The sequence below is a fragment of the Rattus norvegicus genome, chromosome 6 (assembly GCF_036323735.1).
Source record: "Rattus norvegicus strain BN/NHsdMcwi chromosome 6, GRCr8, whole genome shotgun sequence".
In the NCBI taxonomy this organism is placed as follows: Eukaryota; Metazoa; Chordata; class Mammalia; order Rodentia; family Muridae; genus Rattus; species Rattus norvegicus.
In genome coordinates, this window is record NC_086024.1 from 93369855 (window position 1) to 93388826 (window position 18972).

The 18972-nt window shown below is 43.4% G+C and overlaps 2 protein-coding genes and 1 non-coding gene across 6 annotated transcripts; 2 read left to right on the forward strand and 1 right to left on the reverse strand.

Annotated features, from left to right (window-relative positions):
• Positions 1–1438: 1438 nt before the first annotated feature.
• On the reverse strand, positions 1439–2877 carry Rps29 (ribosomal protein S29). 2 transcript variants are annotated; one of them, NM_012876.2, is made up of 3 exons: positions 2717–2837; positions 2388–2487; positions 1439–1557 (listed from the first exon to the last, which is right to left on the reverse strand). In NM_012876.2, exons 1-3 carry the CDS (start codon positions 2776–2778, stop codon positions 1549–1551), a joined length of 171 nt encoding a protein of 56 aa, NP_037008.1. In that variant the 5' UTR covers positions 2779–2837; the 3' UTR covers positions 1439–1548. The 2 variants fall into 2 exon arrangements, with proteins under 2 accessions (NP_037008.1, XP_063117631.1); XM_063261561.1 differs by having other exon boundaries at positions 1439–2487; positions 2717–2877.
• A 140-nt stretch (positions 2878–3017) lies between these two features.
• Positions 3018–3316, forward strand: Rn7sl1 (RNA component of signal recognition particle 7SL1). The gene has a single exon (NR_110377.1).
• A 5988-nt stretch (positions 3317–9304) lies between these two features.
• On the forward strand, positions 9305–18096 carry Lrr1 (leucine rich repeat protein 1). 3 transcript variants are annotated; one of them, NM_001109483.1, is made up of 4 exons: positions 9422–9663; positions 12174–12272; positions 14314–15035; positions 17664–18096. In NM_001109483.1, the coding sequence occupies exons 1-4, from the start codon at positions 9457–9459 to the stop codon at positions 17902–17904; spliced, it is 1269 nt and encodes a 422-aa protein (NP_001102953.1). In that variant the 5' UTR covers positions 9422–9456; the 3' UTR covers positions 17905–18096. The 3 variants fall into 3 exon arrangements, with proteins under 3 accessions (XP_038968862.1, XP_008762941.1, NP_001102953.1); XM_039112934.2 differs by lacking the exon at positions 14314–15035 and having other exon boundaries at positions 9305–9663; positions 17664–17832; XM_008764719.4 differs by lacking the exon at positions 12174–12272 and having other exon boundaries at positions 9310–9663; positions 17664–18088.
• The last annotated feature ends 876 nt before the right edge of the window (positions 18097–18972 follow it).

The window sequence follows — 18972 nt, forward strand, 5'->3', positions numbered from 1 at the left end:
GTTCATCCATGAGATTCATGATCAAGTTAGATTGCTCTCACACTAAACCATGACATAAGTTCCCTATCTTCAGCTCCCAGATTTTCCATACATTTGCTCAACTGACTTCCTCCATCCTCACTGTGCAATAAGCCCATTCCACCGCCTGAAAAACAAAAACAAAGCCCCTTACACCCTCCTGGCTGATAGAGCTTTCCTAGACACTTTCCTGACAGCAACTGAGGCATGGTTTTGATTTTGTACAAAGAAGACTGACTGGCCTTCAACTCTTGATCCTATTACCCCCACCTACCAAATGCAGTTTGTAGGAATGCACTACACCTAGATTGTCAAAGGCCAAGATGGATTACCATGAAACTTAAAACTGGATTCGGGATCTTCTGGTCCAACAGCAATGTTCACCCTCTATTTCAAAAACTATCTTAGGGGTCTAAAATCCAATCAGCTCAGGCTAGAGAGATGCTCACAGGTTAAGAGCACTGGCTGCTCGTCCCCAAGTTCAATCCCCAGCAACCACATTGTGATTGCTCGTAAGCATCTATAGTATAATCTTCTGGCATGAAGGTGTACATACAAATAAATCTGTTTCCCAGTCACACAAACTGCCAGTTTGCTTCCAAGTCAGATGCACTCAATATTACTCATTCCCTATTTGGAACAAATCCCACACTTAGCCTGTTGTTGGTCCATGTAGCCCAGGCTGACCTAGACTTCTGAAGGTAAAATTTTCAACTTTTTTTTTTCTTTTTCTTTTTTTTCGGAGCTGGGGACCGAACCCAGGGCCTTGCGCTTCCTAGGTAAGCGCTCTACCACTGAGCTAAATCCCCAGCCCCCAAAATTTTCAACTCTTGATTCTCCTGCCTCCACATGAATGCTAGGATTAGTGGTGGCACAAACCACACCCCACTTAGATCCACCCTCAGACTACTTTGCGAAACTAAAGTCTTTCCTCTCAAGTATATTCACTCAGATGATAACTAAAAATACAAGTCTTTATTTATACAGTGAAGATCCTACTGCCAGTCCCCACTCTATGTACTCCAATTTTAACAAGTATTTCCTAGAAAGCTGCACTGGTTATGTAACAGACATTTAAAACTAAGCACACCAACACTTACTCCTCTCCAAACCTGTCTTCAGTCCTGCCAACAGTAATTCAGTTGTTTCAAGTTAAAACCCTTGGGACCCTAAGGACTCCCACACTCCCCAAGTCAGTGACTAAGCTACTCCAACCTGTGCCACCCAAGAAGATCATTTCTAATTGTCTTGGTTCCATTTCCTCTTGCCTCAAATTCATTTTTGCCTCAGCCTCTTAAGTTGGGTTAGAGTGCAATAAACCCAGCTCCTAGTATACTTCTAACAGAAAGGCTTCCTAAATGCAACACCAGATCTTCGCTTCCTTTTTCTAAAATAAATAAATAAAAAACCAGCACACACATAGAGGCCTTCAGTTTTTTATTCTGTGTGCACAAAGACTAGCATGATTGGTATCACAGGGTAGACAGTTGGTTTCATTGGGTAGACAGTCGAATCATCCATTCAGGTCGCTTAGTCCAACTGCAAAAAAAGCACACAGGGGAAGGAGTTATTACTTAGAATGTGATTGTGGCATTTTAACTTGTTCTAACATTAACCATGTCATATATTCTGGAGAGTTACTAAGCAGCCAGTTTCTACAGTTCATCCTAACTGGAAGAAACTTGGGACCAGAGAAGGAATGGTTCTCCAAACTTGACACACTGGAATTTAGCCATTCAAATCTTTAAAATGTATCACTAGGCTTACAGTAATTATTTGATCAATACTAGCTTAAAACTCTCTGCTGCACCTCAGAGAGCAGTGTAAGATAACATGTAGGCCCATTAAACACAAGCTTATTTAGAACTGGTCCTGCATCTGGGTATGATGCACACCTTTAACCCTAGCAGAGGACTGAGGTCAGCCTGACCTGATCTAAAGTGAGTTGCAGGACAGCCAGAGCTACAGAGAAACCGGTTTGGGGGGGAAAAATGGTAAATTAAAAAGCAGGTGAATTTTATAATTTAATTTTATTAGAAAATGTCTTTGGTCAAAAAAGTGACTTTTGAGGAATTAACGTTTCAAGTAGGACTAATGTGATCACCCACAACCTTGGTGGTTCGTGGTTATTAAGGCCTGAAACATGGCTCTTCCCAGTATCAAACATTCCCCCGTCAGAAATTCGGTTAGAATATACTCAGCTACTATGTAGAAAATATACTATCTCCTACGTTAAACATTTTCAGCCACCTGACACCTAAATCTGACCAGGCATTAAATCCTTCACCCTGCACTTCTGGAACTCTTGATTGCTTAAACCCTCCGCTGTGTGGGTGTGGGTCTTAACGCTCCCGCCCAACCGCGGGTACCTTAATGAAGCCTATGTCCTTCGCGTACTGACGGAAGCACTGTCGGCACATGTTCAGCCCGTATTTACGGATCAGACCGTGGCGGTTAGAGCAGACGCGGCTGGAGGAAGGAGAAAGAGAAGGCGTTTATGCAGGCCCCACATGTTACAGCATTCCTCCACTCGCACCACCGGCAAGCAGGACCCACCCGGCCTAGCACCAGTCCGTAATGGCGACGGCGGCTCCGAGGGCCCTGCGCGGCGCGCCAGCCGCGAGCCTTGAATTTCGGACAACCCGCCACCAACAGTGGCCCTTCCCTCTAACCGCGGTCTCCACAACCGGTTTCTTACCAAGAGCGAGAACCCTGGCCGAACTTCCGCGGGTGACTCCAGTAGAGCTGCTGGTGACCCATCTTGCCTTCAGACGCCCAAGGAGGAAAAAGGAACGAGCTGGCGCACGCATGCGCTCTTCAAAGTTCTTGGAGCCACACTTTACCCAGAATACAACGCTAAAACGTGACGCGTGCGTAGTGCGATAACATTGGTTCCTGTGCTTTGAGTGACATTTCTAAGGCTGGCTGGGCGGGCACAATAGGTGACGTCACGGCCCGCCGAAACTCTAGTATCTTCCCGCCGCCCTCCGCGATCGCCGGGCGCGGTGGCGCACGCCTGTAGTCCCAGCTACTCGGGAGGCTGAGACAGGAGGATCGCTTGAGTCCAGGAGTTCTGGGCTGTAGTGCGCTATGCCGATCGGGTGTCCGCACTAAGTTCGGCATCAATATGGTGACCTCCCGGGAGCGGGGGACCACCAGGTTGCCTAAGGAGGGGTGAACCGGCCCAGGTCGGAAACGGAGCAGGTCAAAACTCCCGTGCTGATCAGTAGTGGGATCGCGCCTGTGAATAGCCACTGCACTCCAGCCTGGGCAACATAGCGAGACCCCGTCTCTTTTGGCCACTTATATTATTCATTAGTTAACTTAATTACCTTTTCTTAAATCAAATTCCCCCTTTTCTCATTCCCAACCGTAATTACCTTCCCTTTTAACTCAAACGTTCACTTAGAGATACGATTTTACCTTCGCTCGACACTGACACCTACTGTCCCGAAATTATAAGACAACTTAAATCAAGTGTAATGAGTAGGCGTCAACGATAGGGGTTTCTTTCCCTCTTATTAACAAAAGATTTTTAATCTTCTGACCAGACACACTCCTCATCTTTCAATGGAGTGGGGAATAAGGCCTTCAGTTTATGTGATAATGTCACCCTTAGTATACTTGATACCTAGATGTAGTTACCTAATTTATTTTTCTTTTGTTTTTGTAACAGCCTCTGTATAGACAAGACAGGCCCAGAACTCGCTATTTTGCCCAAAATTGACTCAAACTCCCTATTCTAATGCTTCAGTCTCCAATACTGGGCTTGCTTGTGCTATCAAGAGCAGTTTAAGTGGCTGAATCTGAAGAAAAGAAGTAATGCGAAATAAAGGTTGCTTTTATTAGATAATTTGATAACAGCAACTAACAACAAATTTCAAAATGCAAGTTTCTAACGAAAAACACTTAGATGCCATGCTTCCACAGAAACCTAAAATTGCACAAGCCCTGCCCCCCGAAATGAAAGCTTTAACTAGACATAGGATGTAGCTCAGTATACAACAATTAAGAAAAAAAGCCCTTTGCAGACGACCTCTAATGAGAACTTAAAAACAAAATATGTTACTTTGGGATGTTGGTAGACAATCCTTACCCATTATTTGATAATGAAAGAGTCACAGATTTAAAGACCAGATATAATTTAATTTCTGCTGTCAAATTCTTCAATTCAAATCTGGTGTTTTACACACACACACACACACACACACACACACACACACACACAGAGGATTCTCTCAAACCTTCCAATTACAGTTCTATTCATTGTTGTTGTTTGTCTCTCTCTATCCTGCTCTGATGGCATGCGATGCACCTAACAAATGAGGAGCACAGGCCTAGATTAATATTGATGCTAGACGCAAGGCCCTGGGTTCGGTCCCCAGCTCCGAAAAAAAGAACCAAAAAAAAAAAAAAATATTGATGCTAGACAAAGTGAGAAGATTGCAGTGCTGCAGGTCACCAGCTCAGGGGTGCCTTCTCTTCTCTTCCATCAATCCAGTACCGGGCCAAAATTAACCATCACACTATGTTTTTCATGCAAAGTTTTTTTTGTAAGAAATTCATTTTAGTGAGGAATCATGTGTGTGCTAATGCAAAGCATCAATTTTTAAATTAAATTTATTTTTATTTCATATATATGTATAGTGTAGTTACATCATTTCCCCCTCCTCTCTCCCACCTCATGACCCATTTAATTATTACTGCCACATATATGACCAAGCCTGCACAGTCAGTCCACGGGGTCTCAAGGGAGGGAGTGAAGATTAAGGAAATAAAAGACAGTTAGACAACACTATAGTATGGCTCCAGCAAGCGCTAATGCATGTTTATTTTTTTCCCAAGCTGCTTTTATACCATTTTAAGTGCATGCAAAGAATAGAGTCAGTTCTGGGTCAAGGAACAAACAAGGCATAAATAAGATAATCAAGGAACAGACAAGGCAGTAAACAAAGCCTAGGGATTTATCAAGATGATCAAGATTCAAGGGACACATTCCTCAGCTGTATTCATCTGAAGCCTACTTTCCTGTCCTAGCCCAATGTCTAATATTCTGTCTGATATCCTTGAAGCAGCACCAAGAGCTCTCATCACACATACACATTTAAATAAACATATAAATACATCTTGCTGAATCCACTTATTGTTGCCTACATGTGCGTGTTTTCAGGGCAGGCCACTTGAGGTGGAGGACCATTTAGAGGGCTCAGGCCTGAGGAAGACTCTCTCAACAGTCTTTAATTCCCTTGTAGCTCTTCCTCCAATGGTGCCCTTGCCAGATGCTCACCATTCCCACTGGCATGTGAATGCTGTTGTTCTTGTTTAGATGCACGGGGTTTCTCTTCCACTGGTGCGGTTTTCCTGGAAGCAGAAGTGCTTATCCTCCAGTCCTTCCAATCTGAGATGTTCCTTGAGCCCCGGGTGTAGTGTTGTGTTGAGGTTGTGTTGAAATGTAGCAGCTGGGGCTGGGCGTACATTCCCACAGTCAGTTGATCTCTTCCCGTAGTCATGCTGTGGCTTTCTGTAAAGGTCCATCTGCTTCTTAGAGGAGCATCTCCGATGAAGGGTGGCAGTTACGCTCGTCCTTCCTATGGCAGCTAAGTCTTTGGAATGAAGTTAGGAATTATACTGGTCTAGAAAGGCAGTGGTGGTTGGTTCTGCTCATGACCTCACTAGCCAAGGGTAATTGGCTATGATTCCAATATCAGGCGGGATTTCCCACCTCTCCAATGAGCCTTGTGTCCAATTAGACAGCTGTTCGTTATCCCCAAGATGTCACTACTGTACCTTTTGGGACTTCTTGATAGCCATGTGGAAATTTTCAAGTTTATGTAAATTTTTTCTATTTCTAAAATTGCTGCCTTTAGGTTTGCGTGTCATGTGTTTGTGTGCATGCGTGTGACGGCGAATCCTTAAGGTAGAGTGCTTTCCAGTTGCCCCAAAGCCCTAGATGAAGCCCCCAATTCCTTTCACTGCTTTTCTTTTGATGGTAGTTGTTCTTTAAAAGGAATTATTTCCCTGTGATGTTTTTATCTTTTCACATTTGATTTTTAAACTTGAATCCATTAAAGTTTACTTTTCTGCCCCAACCCCAAGGTTGAGGGAGAATGAATCAGAATAGAGTTCAAATGGCTATCTATTTATTCAAGGAATATGGATTTAAGATGAGCCCGCTCTGTTTGTTAAACAAATAGCACATGCTTCTTAATTTAAGTAGCCTATCTACTTTTGCTGTTGATTTACCCTTCCGCAAATATGCTTTCCTAAGTCTTGTAGATAACACTAATAACTCAGAACCCAGGAAGCGTGTGGTCTACAGGTTACAAAATGCATGAGTAACCACAGCTCTGTATATTAGGGTTCAAAGTGCTCAAATTCCAAGACAAAGGACTGACCCAGTGGGATGCATGGTTGAAAATAAAGATAAATACCATTTATTGAGAGAGAGAAAGCACTCTGGAGAATGGGAGTGTGTAGCAGGTCTTTGCTTTGAGGGTTCCTCTTTTTCCCACCCTTTATTCCAGGGCTTTCACTCCCTATCACTAGATAGGAGAGAAAGAAGGGTAGAGAGAGAAAGAGGGAGGGAGGGAGGGAGGAGGGAGGGAGGGAGGGAGGGAGGGAGGGAGGGAGAGGGGGGAGGGAGGGAGGGAGAGGGGGGAGGGAGGGAGGGAGAGGGGGGAGGGAGAGAGAGAGAGATCCCTCAATCTAATTTCTTTGTTTCTTATTTGAGCACTATTATTAACAAACTACAGCCAGCCCCCCTGAATGACCAAGAACCACCCACCCTGCCTCTTGAGGTTCTCATTTATACACCCTCTGAAAAGTTCTCAGAATCCCAAATGTTACACAATCACAGAAACCGTCCAGAGCGGGCAAAACCATGCCTCTGCTAGAGCACAAGGCAAATTGTAATTAGCTGCTGCAGACAGTTTGAAACAGTCCCATATCCCTACACCTGGGATTAAAATGAAAGCATATTCTTATACTATTTATGTGGAGTTTTTTGTTTGTATTTATTATGTACACAGCGTTCTGCCTGCACGTATGTCTGCCTGCAGCCCAGAAGAGGGTACCAGATCTCATTACAGGTGTTCATGAGCCACCCATGTGGGTGCTGGGAATTAGACCTCTGGAAGAGCAGCCAGTACTCTTAACCTCTGAGTCATGTCTCTAGCCCTATTTCTGTGGGGTTTTTTTGTTTGTTTGTTTGTTTTGTTTTGTTTAAAGAAACCAAAATTCCAGAAGTATCACTACAGGAGTGGGCCAGGGAGCTGAGTAAAAAAGACATTCCCTGGGCCTTTTACATAGCCAAGTGTCTCTCCCAAGTTTGTACCACAGAGTTTTTCCTGCACTTGTTCTGTTAGGTCCATGAAGCCCAGGGGAGGAAGGCCTTCCAGTCTCTTTCCGAAAACTGGGCATGCTCCACTTGTTATATGAAGCTCAAGGGGGCCAGGGCTGCTAATCTTTGTCAACTGACCTCAGTCTCCAGCTCCAACTATTTTGCCACAATCTAACTAGCTACACACCACAGTAAATGATGTTATTATGGGCAAAGATGTGGAGAGCCATCAGAGAAACTCACTGCATTATCAATTGAATGCCTAGTATATGCCAGAAACTTAGGAAAATAAAAACAAATTTTAGGTGTAATTGGAGAAGGAAAATCGGTGCCAGGCGTGGTGGTACACACCTTTAATCCCAGCACTCGGGAGGCAGAGGCAAGCAGATCTCTGCGAGTTCAAGTTCAAGCTCAAATTATATTGGGGTTGGAGGGTATACTTCATGATTGCTTGTCTACTATGCATGAGACTGTAAGTCCAATATCCAGGCCAGAGTGTGCAAGAGAGGGTCTGACAGGTATGTGGCAGCATATACCATTGTGTCAGCCTAAAACCGCTATTGGCTATAACCTACATATACTGAAGCTGCTTAATGTTTTTACTGAACCAAAACCCTTATGTTCTTGACTGTTTCGCATTTCAGAAACTATGTAATTAAAATTACAAATTTTAAACTGAATTTAAATTCTAGCTCTCAACTGTACCTAATGCACACTTGTGACACTTCAGGATGGTGTTCTATTTTGTTCTGAACTATTATCCACCAAATACCAAAAATAGGTAACTTATGAAGCCTGATGGTCCTTGAAAATTCTGGTTAGCTTAAATATATTTTTTCCATAAGCCTGAGAATGCTGCAATAAATGTTTTTGATGCTCTAGCAGGGGACATGCTCTCTCCGTCAAGTCAGAGCAGAACTTTAGGTGACAATACCTACCTGGAGAAAAAAATGTTAAGCAACCAAAATCTATGAATGTATAAGAGAATTTTTGTGGTGGGTTGTCAATTTATTATCTCTGCCTATCTCCTGAATACGTGGTTTTGAGGATTCGAAACCAATGCGCACACAATTACAGCATCCTCTGTATGAACGGGGATGGCCCTTTGAGGCCTAAATCGCAATTTTGCCACAGTTAAATTGAAAATTGGTATTTCTGAACGCCATTTCACAATGACAAATATGCAACTTAGATGAACTGTTTACTACAAGGTACAATCAGGGTAAGGCAAAAGGAGTTTCTATTGCACCACTTCACCTAGAGAGTAAGCGCTTCTGTGGCCCGAGGTCAGTAAAATTATAAATAAACAAACAAATATATATATATATATATACAGTCGCTGAGGATTTTGCAGCTTTTACTTGAAAATTGATACCCAAGAGATTGAGGGTAAGACAGCCCGATACGTGCAGTTTTTAATTATTTTACTTATTCATTTTACATCCCTTTTACCCCCTCCCACAACCCTTCCCTCATCCCTTTCCCCCTCTCCTCTGAGCGGGTGGGGGCAACCCTGGATATCCCCAACCGCCACGGGCTCGTAAATAAAAGAAATGAGGAGTGAAGGTGGGTCTTTCCAAGGTCGACCATGGCTGCAAAGTAAACCTTGCTCAACAGGAATCGCGTCGCCCAGTATTGTCACCTAAAGCTCCGCTCTGACTCGAAATGGTGCTTAACAAGAGTACTTGCTCGCTGGCGTCTGTCTCTATAAACAAGGTGACAACCGCCTTCCAGGTATCCCTAACCCCGGGTAGGCGGGCCTTGAGCTGAGGGCGCCAGACCCGCAGCGCACACCCGCACCCACCACGCCCCCAGCTAAAAACATGGTGCCTTCGGCGGCCGCCTGTCCAAAGACAGAAGGAGGCTCCTCTGAGAACGCCGAGCACGCAGAGGTTCGGTCATTAAACGTTAAATAACGCTAAAAATTGGGCCCTCCACCATCCTACAGGGAATTTAGGTGGAATTCCGAGAAGCCACAGAACCGGTGGGTGCAGGCGCGCCACGGACAGCTCTAATGCGAGGACCCCCCCGGCGGCCTTGCGGGGCGGGAGGCGCCAAATTTTAAAGCCTGAAGGACCTGAAGGCAAGCTAGCTGCAAGATGAGGCTTCCCTGCGAGGTTGAGGTCCGTAGCTGTCACTTGCCAACCTTGGGACTCAAGAGCCGAGGAAAGGGCGTGCGAGCGGTGGTGAGCCTGTGCCAGGCCCCGAGCAAGAATGAGCTGCAGCCTGGAGCAAGGACAGAGACCAGCGGCTGCGCCTGCCTGCTAGTCTCCACCATGAAGGACAGGCAAGGAACCCGCTACCGGGTACGCGTCCGCGGTTCGTTGAGCGTACACACACTCCTTAATTCAGCTACTGGCTTCTGCGGGTGTGAGCTGGTAGATAGCGATCCCGCCCGTGTACAAGCCTCTGAGCAGCTATATGAGGTTCTTGGTTAAATCTCCAGCACATAGCGAGTGCATATAACAATGAATACTATCCAGCTAGAGTTTGGGTTAAATCTTGGCGTTGTTGGGCTGGAGAGATGGCTCAGTGGTTAAGAGCACCGACTGCTCTTCCAGAGGTCCTGAGTTCAATTCCCAGCAACCACATGGTGGCTCACAACCATCCGTAATGGGATCTGATGTCCCCTTCTGGTGTGTCTGAAGACAGCTACAATGTACTCATATACAAAATAAATAAATAAATCTTTCAAAAAAAATCTTGGCGTTGTTGTTGAAGAAGTTTGCCACATATATCTGCGTTATTTGTTTGGAAAATGCTTCACCCGACTTGGGTCCAGAGGTTCTTTGTGCCTGTAGTACTAATGGCAAACTCAGGTCTAGCCTGTCTGAAACTGAACCGGAAGTTTGAAAACAAGATTTATAAAATCCATTTTCCTCAATTACCAGGCACTGATAGTTGGTCAAAACAAGATGTCTTCGTGTCTGCTGTAACTGGAGATGAGGGAATGATTCATCACCCTTCATCTCATTTTTTTTTTAATTGGGTTTTATGGTTTCTGGGATTCTTTCCCTTACATATTATAATTCACATTACTTAACTTGAGGGAAGAGAGTATTATCTTATTCAACTTAGTTTTATTCATTCATTTAATTTTGGAGTGCTGGGGATTGAGCCCAGGACCTTGTACATGTTAGGGTAGTAGTGGTAAGGAAGACCTTGAATTTCTGATCCACCAACCTCTACCTCCCAAGTGCTGGGGTTACCACTACACACCTGATTTGCACTGCTGTATTGAGGGCAAAACCTAGGGCTTCATGCATGGTAGGCAAGGATTCTATCATTTTAACTACATTTTCCATTCGAGCTATAATCTAAACTATCCCTTTCTTGTCTGAGTTATTAAGGAGTCTGATTCTATGTTGTCTCTCTTTTATCCTGTCTTTCTCTCCTTCAGCCAAGTCCAGCTAAGACTTTACACTGCAGTTCTAGGAGAAAAAAAATTAAATGTATGCATGTATGTAGTCAAACAAGGTCTTGCTATGTAGCTATGGCTGGTCTGGAACTCACTGTAGACCAGGCTGGCTTCAAACTCATAAAAGTCCCTCCTCCTTCTGTCCCAATTGTTGGGATTAAAGGCGAGTGCCACTACCTGGCTCCAAGAGCGAGAACTTGTTTTTGTTTTAAAATAGGCCCTCACTTTGTACCTAGCTGTCCTGGAACTCTGTAGACCAGTCTAGCCTGGAATTCACAGAGATCCATATGGCTCTCCCTCCTGGGTGAGTGCTGGGATTAAAGGTTTGAGCACTACACCTAGCTTTCCAGGAGAAATTTTAATGCAGATCTAAGTGTTTAACTTCAATCCTTTAGTGAGTTTCATGGTTCCCCCCCGCCCGCCCCGACCGAACCCAGGGCCTTGTGCTTCCTAGGCAAGTGCTCTACCACTGAGCCAAATTCCCAACCCTTCAAGTTTCATGGTTCTTGAATCCTTAACTCTTGGCTGTTTTCTTTCCATACTCATCTGTGCCCCCCCCCCCAAAAAAAAAAAAAACAACACTTTTTAGTCTATCGTACACTTCTGTGTCCTTGGCCCCTCACAGTTAACAAGCTCTCCCTTTCTGGCAACGTGAAAATATGTTACCCCCACCTGAAGTGCCATTTCCTTCTATCCACCTGACCAGTATCCCAACATGTTCCTAGTCTTTTAATTCTCTCACCTTTAAACTCACATTTCTACTCTAAAGTGGGTAAGGTTTTCTTAGGTTATAGTGACCCCTGCTTTCCTTCTGTCGTGCTTTCTCAATAACCGTCTCCCTCAGACTGTCAACTTAGTACCTGTTGTCAGCATGCCATTCTTATTAACGCTGCTCCACTCTCATTATGGTGCCTGGTACATATCAGCCTCTCAGTAAAGAGTTAAAGTCTAAAGCAAAAAGCATCAGTTATGTCAGTCGTTCATCTAGTTCAGAGGTTGCCATGGCAACAAGACAAGCTTTCAGCTCTCATGAAGTTTGCATATAGTCTAGTGGAAGGCACTGTCACTTGAACTAAGGGACGAGACTATGAAGGAAGAGAACTACTGCTGACTCTTGTGACCATAGCCATGTAACTGAGTTGGAAGAGGGAAAACATTCTCTGAAAATGCAGGAAAGTCACTCAGCAGACACAGCAGTAATGCCCAGTGTCAGCTGGCTAGAAGCTGTAACTATTCATCTGCCTAAAAAACAAAAACTTATAAAACACTTAGACATGGGACTAAAAGCTAAACTAAAACCTGGAATAAGGCTGGTGCATTCAAGTTTCAGTGAGTGTTACTAAATAGTAATTCTCCTTTTATGTCCCCCGCAACCCCTTCCTCTTTGATTTTAATTAGCTAAGAGAGAATATTGAGCAGCTCTTCACCAAATTTGTGGACGAAGGGAAAGCCACTGTCCGGTTAAAGGAGCCTCCTGTGGACATCTGTCTGAGTAAGGTATGGTGTTGGGAATAGTAACAGAAATATTCAAACCACGGAATGGTTGTGACCTCAGCACTGGAAGGAAGGCAGGAGGATTTCTGTAAGCCCACGATAGTATGATCTACATGTCAAGCTCGTGGCCATCCCGGGATGTACAGGGAGACTGTATCCACACAGATGGCTTGGCTGTTAAAGCCCCTTGATAGCCAGCCGGTAGCAGTGAATTCGGATACACCACTCTGGCTCCCAGCAAGCCCAAAGACTTGCACAGGATTTGAGAATGGAAGACACAGGCACACAGTTAATTTTAAATGCCTTGGCTACCTCAAAGGCTGGGCACTCCTAAACTTTCCCCTGCTACCTACCCTCGGCCCAATTGGGGAAACCCACCAACCCAATTCTCCCATGGCTGGTTGACTTTCTCTCCTGCAGCTCCTGTGTCCCATCCACCCCCACCCCTAGTCATGGCGATCCTGTCTCCTTTTTCTCAGTTCTTAGCCCATGATACTCTAAAGGTCCTGGCCTGTCTCCTTTTGCCCAGCCATGACTGTTGGCATCTTTATTGATCGATCAAAAACCAGTCGGGGATAAGGATCTTCAGCATTTGGACACGCCAATTCCCAATTAAAGTATTAGACCTAGTCCCCAATGCCTCACCTTTTCTTTCCAAATAAAAAAAGCTCTTCTCTCAGGCATAAATTGAGCATAACCATAACAGTTAATGTAAATTGCAGAGTATGATAGACAGGTAACATCCAGTCCATCGCATTTGTCAAGTAGATAAAGTACTCTACCATCATATCCTAACTAAAGAACTTAGAATTCTATCCCTGAATTTTAGCCAGTATCACCATCTGAAAATCATGCTTTCATTTCTGTATCATATCTCTCAATGCTAAACAAGTTTGCTTATGTGACTATAGTCTTCAACCAGGTCAGAAATCTAAGAACGAATAAAATATTACTTGAACATATTAGAAAGCATAAAAACATAACTTCCAAAACTTAAATTGTAGAGACTGCTGATTACTGGACAGTCCCTTCATGCCTCATAACGTTGGAGCATCTGCCGTTTGACCCAGAGCCAGCTGGCAGACCCTGAAATGAGATGTACATTAGAGACAGATTCATGCAGGCGTCTGAGATAGGGTCTGAGACCGTGCTAACCTAAAACTGACAGCAACCCTGTTTCAACTTCTCTAGTGCTAGGAAGACAGGCCTGGGCACCACATACAGCTTTCCACTGTCTGGTTTTTGTTGTTGTTATTATTAATACATTTTAAATTTATTTATAAAGCATTTTTGTCTCGGTCACTGTTCTATTAGCATTAAGAGATACCATGACGGAGGCAACTTTTATAAAAGAAGCCTTTAATTGGGGCTCCCTTACACAGTTTCAGAGGTTAATCCATTATCATGGTAGCAAGGAGAATGGCAGCACAAGGACCTGTGCTGCAACAGTGCCTGAGACCATGACATCCTCATCTCTGACCTGTAGGCAGAGAAGCAGACCGTTGTAAGCAGCCTAAGGTGGGCACTGGGACCCGAACCTGGCCCTTGGCAAGAGTAACAAGTGCTCTTAGTTGCTGAGCCAGCTTACCAGTCCCACCATTATTCCGTGTGTGTGTGTGTGTGTGTGTGTGTGTGTGTGTGTGTGTGTGTGTGTGTGTGTATGTGTGTGTCTGTCTGCCTGCCTGTCTGCCTGTCTGTCTGTCTGCCTGCCTGCCTGTCTGTCTGTTTGTCTGTCTGTCTGTCTGTCTGTGTCTGTCTATTCATGGGTGGAGGTCTGAGGGGAACCTGCAAGTGTTGGTTCTCTTCTTCCATTCTGTGGGTTTTGGGGATGGAACTCAGGCACAACAAGCACCTTTACCTACCAGCCCTCTCACTATGCTCCAAAGTTAAAATTTAGACCAAATACTAAAATATTTTTACAGTCCGTTTCAGAACTGTGGCTGCATGCCTGTGTATGGAGCTGTAGGGCTTTAAGGGAAGAACTAGCAAGCGTGAAGTATTTAAGGTGGGACTTATAATTGTGTAATTTTTTTTTTTTATTCAGGCCAATCCTGGCAATTTAAAGACATTCCTTTCAGCTATGAGACTGGCTCATAGAGGCTCTGATGTGAACACACCACTTTCAACACTAAAGCCAGTGAAGACTTCAGAATTTGAAAAATTTAAAACCAAAATGATTATCACATCCAAAAAGGATTATCCTCTAAGCAAGAACTTTCCATATTCTCTGGAACATCTTCAGGCTTCTCACTGTAGGCTTGCCCGAGTTGATATGCGTATGCTGTGCTTAAAAAGTCTTACGAAGTTAGACCTGAGTCACAACTGTATAAAAAAACTTCCAGCTACAATTGGAGACCTCACCCACCTTCAAGAGCTTAACCTTAGTGACAATCAGCTGGAGTCGTTTAGTGTGCCCTTGTGTAAATCCACACTTCAGAAGTCACTTCAGAGTTTGGATCTCAGCAAGAACAAAATCAAAGCACTCCCTGTGCAGTTTTGTCAATTCCGGGAACTTACTAACTTAAACCTTAATGATAATGAATTGATTCACCTTCCCTTCAAGATAGGACGGTTAACAAACCTTCGTTTTCTATCAGCAGCTCGAAACAAACTTAGAAATCTACCTTGTGAATTTAAAATGTTATCCCTGGAATACTTGGACCTTTTTGGGAATACTTTTGAAAAACCAGAAGTCCTTCCAATCATAAATCTTCAAGTACCATTAACTTTACTGGAAGCTTGTGAACAAGCCGTGCTATCCTATAGGTAAGACTTTCAGTCATGCAGTATGGTACTTGAATAGCATCCTAACATTCTGATGAAACTCAGAGTAATAGTCTTTTTGGGCTTTTAACCTTCTAGTTATTTGGTAGAATCAGGGACTAATGGGAGCATTTACAACACCACAGCATTTGGACAAGGTCGGAGGACAACTTGGAGTAGGTTCCTTCCTTCCACCACATTGGTTCTAGGGATTGAACCCAGGTCATCAGGCTTGACCACAGCACCTTTACCCAATGAGCCATCTCACCCACCCCAACAGTGAATCCTAATAACTCCTAATGTGCATAGCCTGACCCTTGCTACAGGGACTTTTAAGAATGGGTGCCTGGCTGGGTGGTGGTAGCATACACCTTTATCCCAGTGCTTTGGAGGCAGAAGAAGATAGATTTCTCGAGTTCAAGGGTAGCCTGGTCTACAGATCTAGTTCCAGGACAGCCAAGGCTACATAGAAAGACCCTGTTTAAAAAAATTTTTTAAAGGAAAAAATAAACAAAAAAGACTGGGGTCAGCAGTCTGTCTGATCCTAGTACACCAAGAAGTTTGATTCCAGTCTGGCACAGTGCTGAGGTGTGGTCTGTCAAGCCATACTTGAATTGGACTACTGGCTTTACCCATTTATATGACTTTAGTGTGTTAGTCAACCTCTTAATCTCATCAGAAATTGGGATAATATTTTACAAGATTTTGAGGCTAAATGAGCTACCAAAACATTTTACACATGAAGGACTCAGTAACTGCTGGTTCTCTTGCTCTTAGCTCTGAAGTGCAGTGGTTTTGTGAGAGTGAATGCCATTGCCTTGGTTTTGTTTATTTGATAGGCTTTTGCATTTGTTTTCGTTTGTTATGTTTCTGTCATACAGATTTGGAAGCTAGTAAGTGAACTGGCCTATTAGCATCAACTGTCAACTTAACAATCTACAATTGGCTGAAAAAAGTGTCATTTGAATAATTAATTGGCCTGTGGCGCTGTCTGTGAAGGGTTGTCTTGATTAGCAGTTGACACTGGAGGGCCCAACCTAGTATGGGGACCCCTGTCTCTGGGCAGGTAGTCCTAGGTTATAAAAGGAAACCGGCTGAACATTAGCCTGAGCTAGCCACTGAGTGAGTCAACAAGCCCTGTTCCTCTGTGGTTTCTGTCAAGCTCTGGCTTGGGTTCCTGCCAGGTTTCCCTTACTGATTTGACTGTGACCCAGAAATACAAAATAAACTTTCCCGAGTTGCTTTTGACACAGCAGTAGAATGAAATTAGAACAGGACTATTGAGTACCTACAAATACTGGAAAGATGTTATTTTAAAGAAAAGTGTATATATATTTATGCTCACACAAGTATGACTCAAATGTCGCTTCAAGCATCATTCCCTAGGGACCATCCTTTTTAGAGATGGTCTTATTTTATCCTGAACTTATCAAGTAGACAGGGAGTCCAGGGTTCTACCTGTTTTGTCTCTTTCACTTTGAGATTACAAGTGCTGCACTGTACTGAGGTTTTGTATGTGGGATCTGTGGATCAAACTCAGATCCCCGTGCTTACTCTGCAAGGACTTTACCTACTGAGCTTTATTCCCTAGCACCTACCTCCCAAAAAGATTATCTTGGTGGTTTTGAGACAAATTTTACTGTGTAGTTTAGGTTGGCCCCAAACTTTCAGTCCTCTTTCCTTTACCTCCTAAGTGCTACACAGTACCACACCCACTCCTCCCCCGCCTCCTTCTTTTTTTTTTACACTGGAGACTGAACCTTAGGCTACAAGTACCCTTCCACCAAGTTATATCCTCTGCCCAGTCAGGCCTTGAATTTAGGATCTTCCTCCTCCAACCTCCAAAGTAGAGATTATAAGCCTGTGCCACCAAGGCTTGCTTTTAAGACAGGGTTTCATGCATTCAGGTTGACCTCAACTTGTTTCTATTTGTTCATTACTTCTTTTTTTTTTTTTTTTTTTTTTTTTTTTTGGTTCTTTTTTTCGGAGCTGGGGATTGAACCCAGGGCCTTGCGCTTCCTAGGCAAGCGCTCTACCACTGAGCTAAATCCCCAACCCCCTATTTGTTCATTACTTGTCTCCTTGTATAGGCCTGTCTGGCCTCAACCTCACTCAGCCTTATCCTCCAGAGTGCTTCCAGGATTATACCTAGCAAAATCCAGGGACATTTTGTTATTTTTTTTGCCATCTGTTTGTCTTATTCTTAGCAGTATAAAAGTTATACTGAGTTCTGAAACACTTTATTCTTATTTCATTATAACTCAGTGTTCTGATTATTTTGATTTTTGTTTGTTTTGTTTTTCAAGAAAGGGCTTGAACTAGAACCCTGGCTAAACTAGAACTAGATTTGTAGACAAGGCTGGCTCAACTCACATAGATCTGCCTGCCTCTGTTTCCCAAGTGCTGGGACTAAAAGTATGCACCACCACACCCAGCTTCAGTATTCTAATTCTTTTTGTTGTTGTTGTTGTTCTTTTTTTCGGAGCTGGGGACCGAACCCAGGGCCTTGCGCTTCCTAGGCAAGCGCTCTACCACTGAGCTAAATCCCCAACCCCCAGTATTCTAATTCTTGTCTAAATACATGAAATTAAGAATCTAGTAACAATATATATATATATATTTTCCCCATAGGATACCATATGGCCCTGATATAATTCCTTACCACCTTTGCCAAGATTTGGATACTGCCAAAACCTGTGTCTGTGGAAGATTTTGTCTACAATCTTTCATTCAAGGAACGACTACAATGAATCTGCACTCTCTTGCCCACACTGTGGTCTTAATAGATACTATGGGTAGAATGGAAGCTCCTATTATCTCTTACTTTTGTTCTCTAACCTGTTTTGTAAATTCCTCTGATATGTTAAAGTAATTAGTGTGATAAGAGAAAGGTTTCTAGATGTATATCAATTGAATATTTATTTGTGCTTTAGCAATAATAAATTTTAAAAAGGAAAGTTTTTTGTGTATTTTCACAGTAAGAAAATATATTATGTTAGCATTTTCAATCATTTGACTCTGGAATTTTAATTTAATAAAAGGTGAATTTAATTTTAGGAGTGGACTCATAGTTCAGCAATTAAGAGCACATACCTGGGCTGGAGAGGTGGCTCAGAGGTTAAGCGCACTGACTGCTCTTCCAGAGGTCCTGAGTTCAAGTCCTAGCAACCACATGGTGGCTCACAACCATCTGTAATGGAATATGATGCCCTCTTCTGATGTGTCTGAAGACAGCCACAATGTGCTTATATATAACAAGTAAATCTTAAAAGTACATTTAAAAATGTTTTTAAGGGTTTGGGGATTTAGCTCAGTGGTAGAGCGCTTGCCTAGCAAGCTCAAGGCCCTGGGTTCGGTCCTCAGCTCTTAAAAAAAAAAAAAAATTTTTTTTTAAAAATGTTCTTGGGCTCGGCAGGTGAAGGTTCTTGTTGGAAAGCATGACATCTAAGTTCAGTCACCGGCACTGACGGGAGGAGAGAACAGATTCTTCCAAGTTGCACACAAGCATACAAAATAACTTAAGAAATGTAATGTAAGGGCACTGCTCTTACAGCAGACTCCCAGTCCCCAGCACACATGCCAGCTTATAACTGTAACTCCAGTTCCAGAGACTCTGAAACCCTCTTCTGATGTTCTCAGGCAGGGATAACACAAACCAGGTACACAGAAATACATTCAGAAAAATACCCGTACTCATAAATGTTTAAAATAATTTTTTTTTCTTTTTTTCAGAGCTGGGGACCGAACCCAAGGCCTTGCACTTGCTAGGCAAGCGCTCTACCACTGAGCTAAATTCCCAACCCCAAAATAACTTTTAATGTTATAAAAGTCACAGAGTTTAGTGATTAGGAGGTAATACTACTTTTCCAGAGGACCTGAGTTTAGATTGCAGCACCCTTCTTGGACAGCTTAAAATGCCTGTAACTTTAGCTCTAAGAGA

Coding starts and splice junctions, on each gene's coding strand:
- Rps29 (XM_063261561.1), bottom strand. CDS start 2,778: ATGGGTCACCAGCAGCTCTACTGGAGTCACCCGCGGAAGTTCGGCCAG. Junction 2,488..2,716: donor GGCCAGGGTTCTCGCTCTTG/GTAAGAAACCGG, acceptor TCCTTCCTCCAG/CCGCGTCTGCTCTAACCGCC.
- Lrr1 (NM_001109483.1), top strand. CDS start 9,457: ATGAGGCTTCCCTGCGAGGTTGAGGTCCGTAGCTGTCACTTGCCAACC. Junction 9,664..12,173: donor GGCAAGGAACCCGCTACCGG/GTACGCGTCCGC, acceptor GATTTTAATTAG/CTAAGAGAGAATATTGAGCA. Junction 12,273..14,313: donor TGGACATCTGTCTGAGTAAG/GTATGGTGTTGG, acceptor TTTTTTATTCAG/GCCAATCCTGGCAATTTAAA.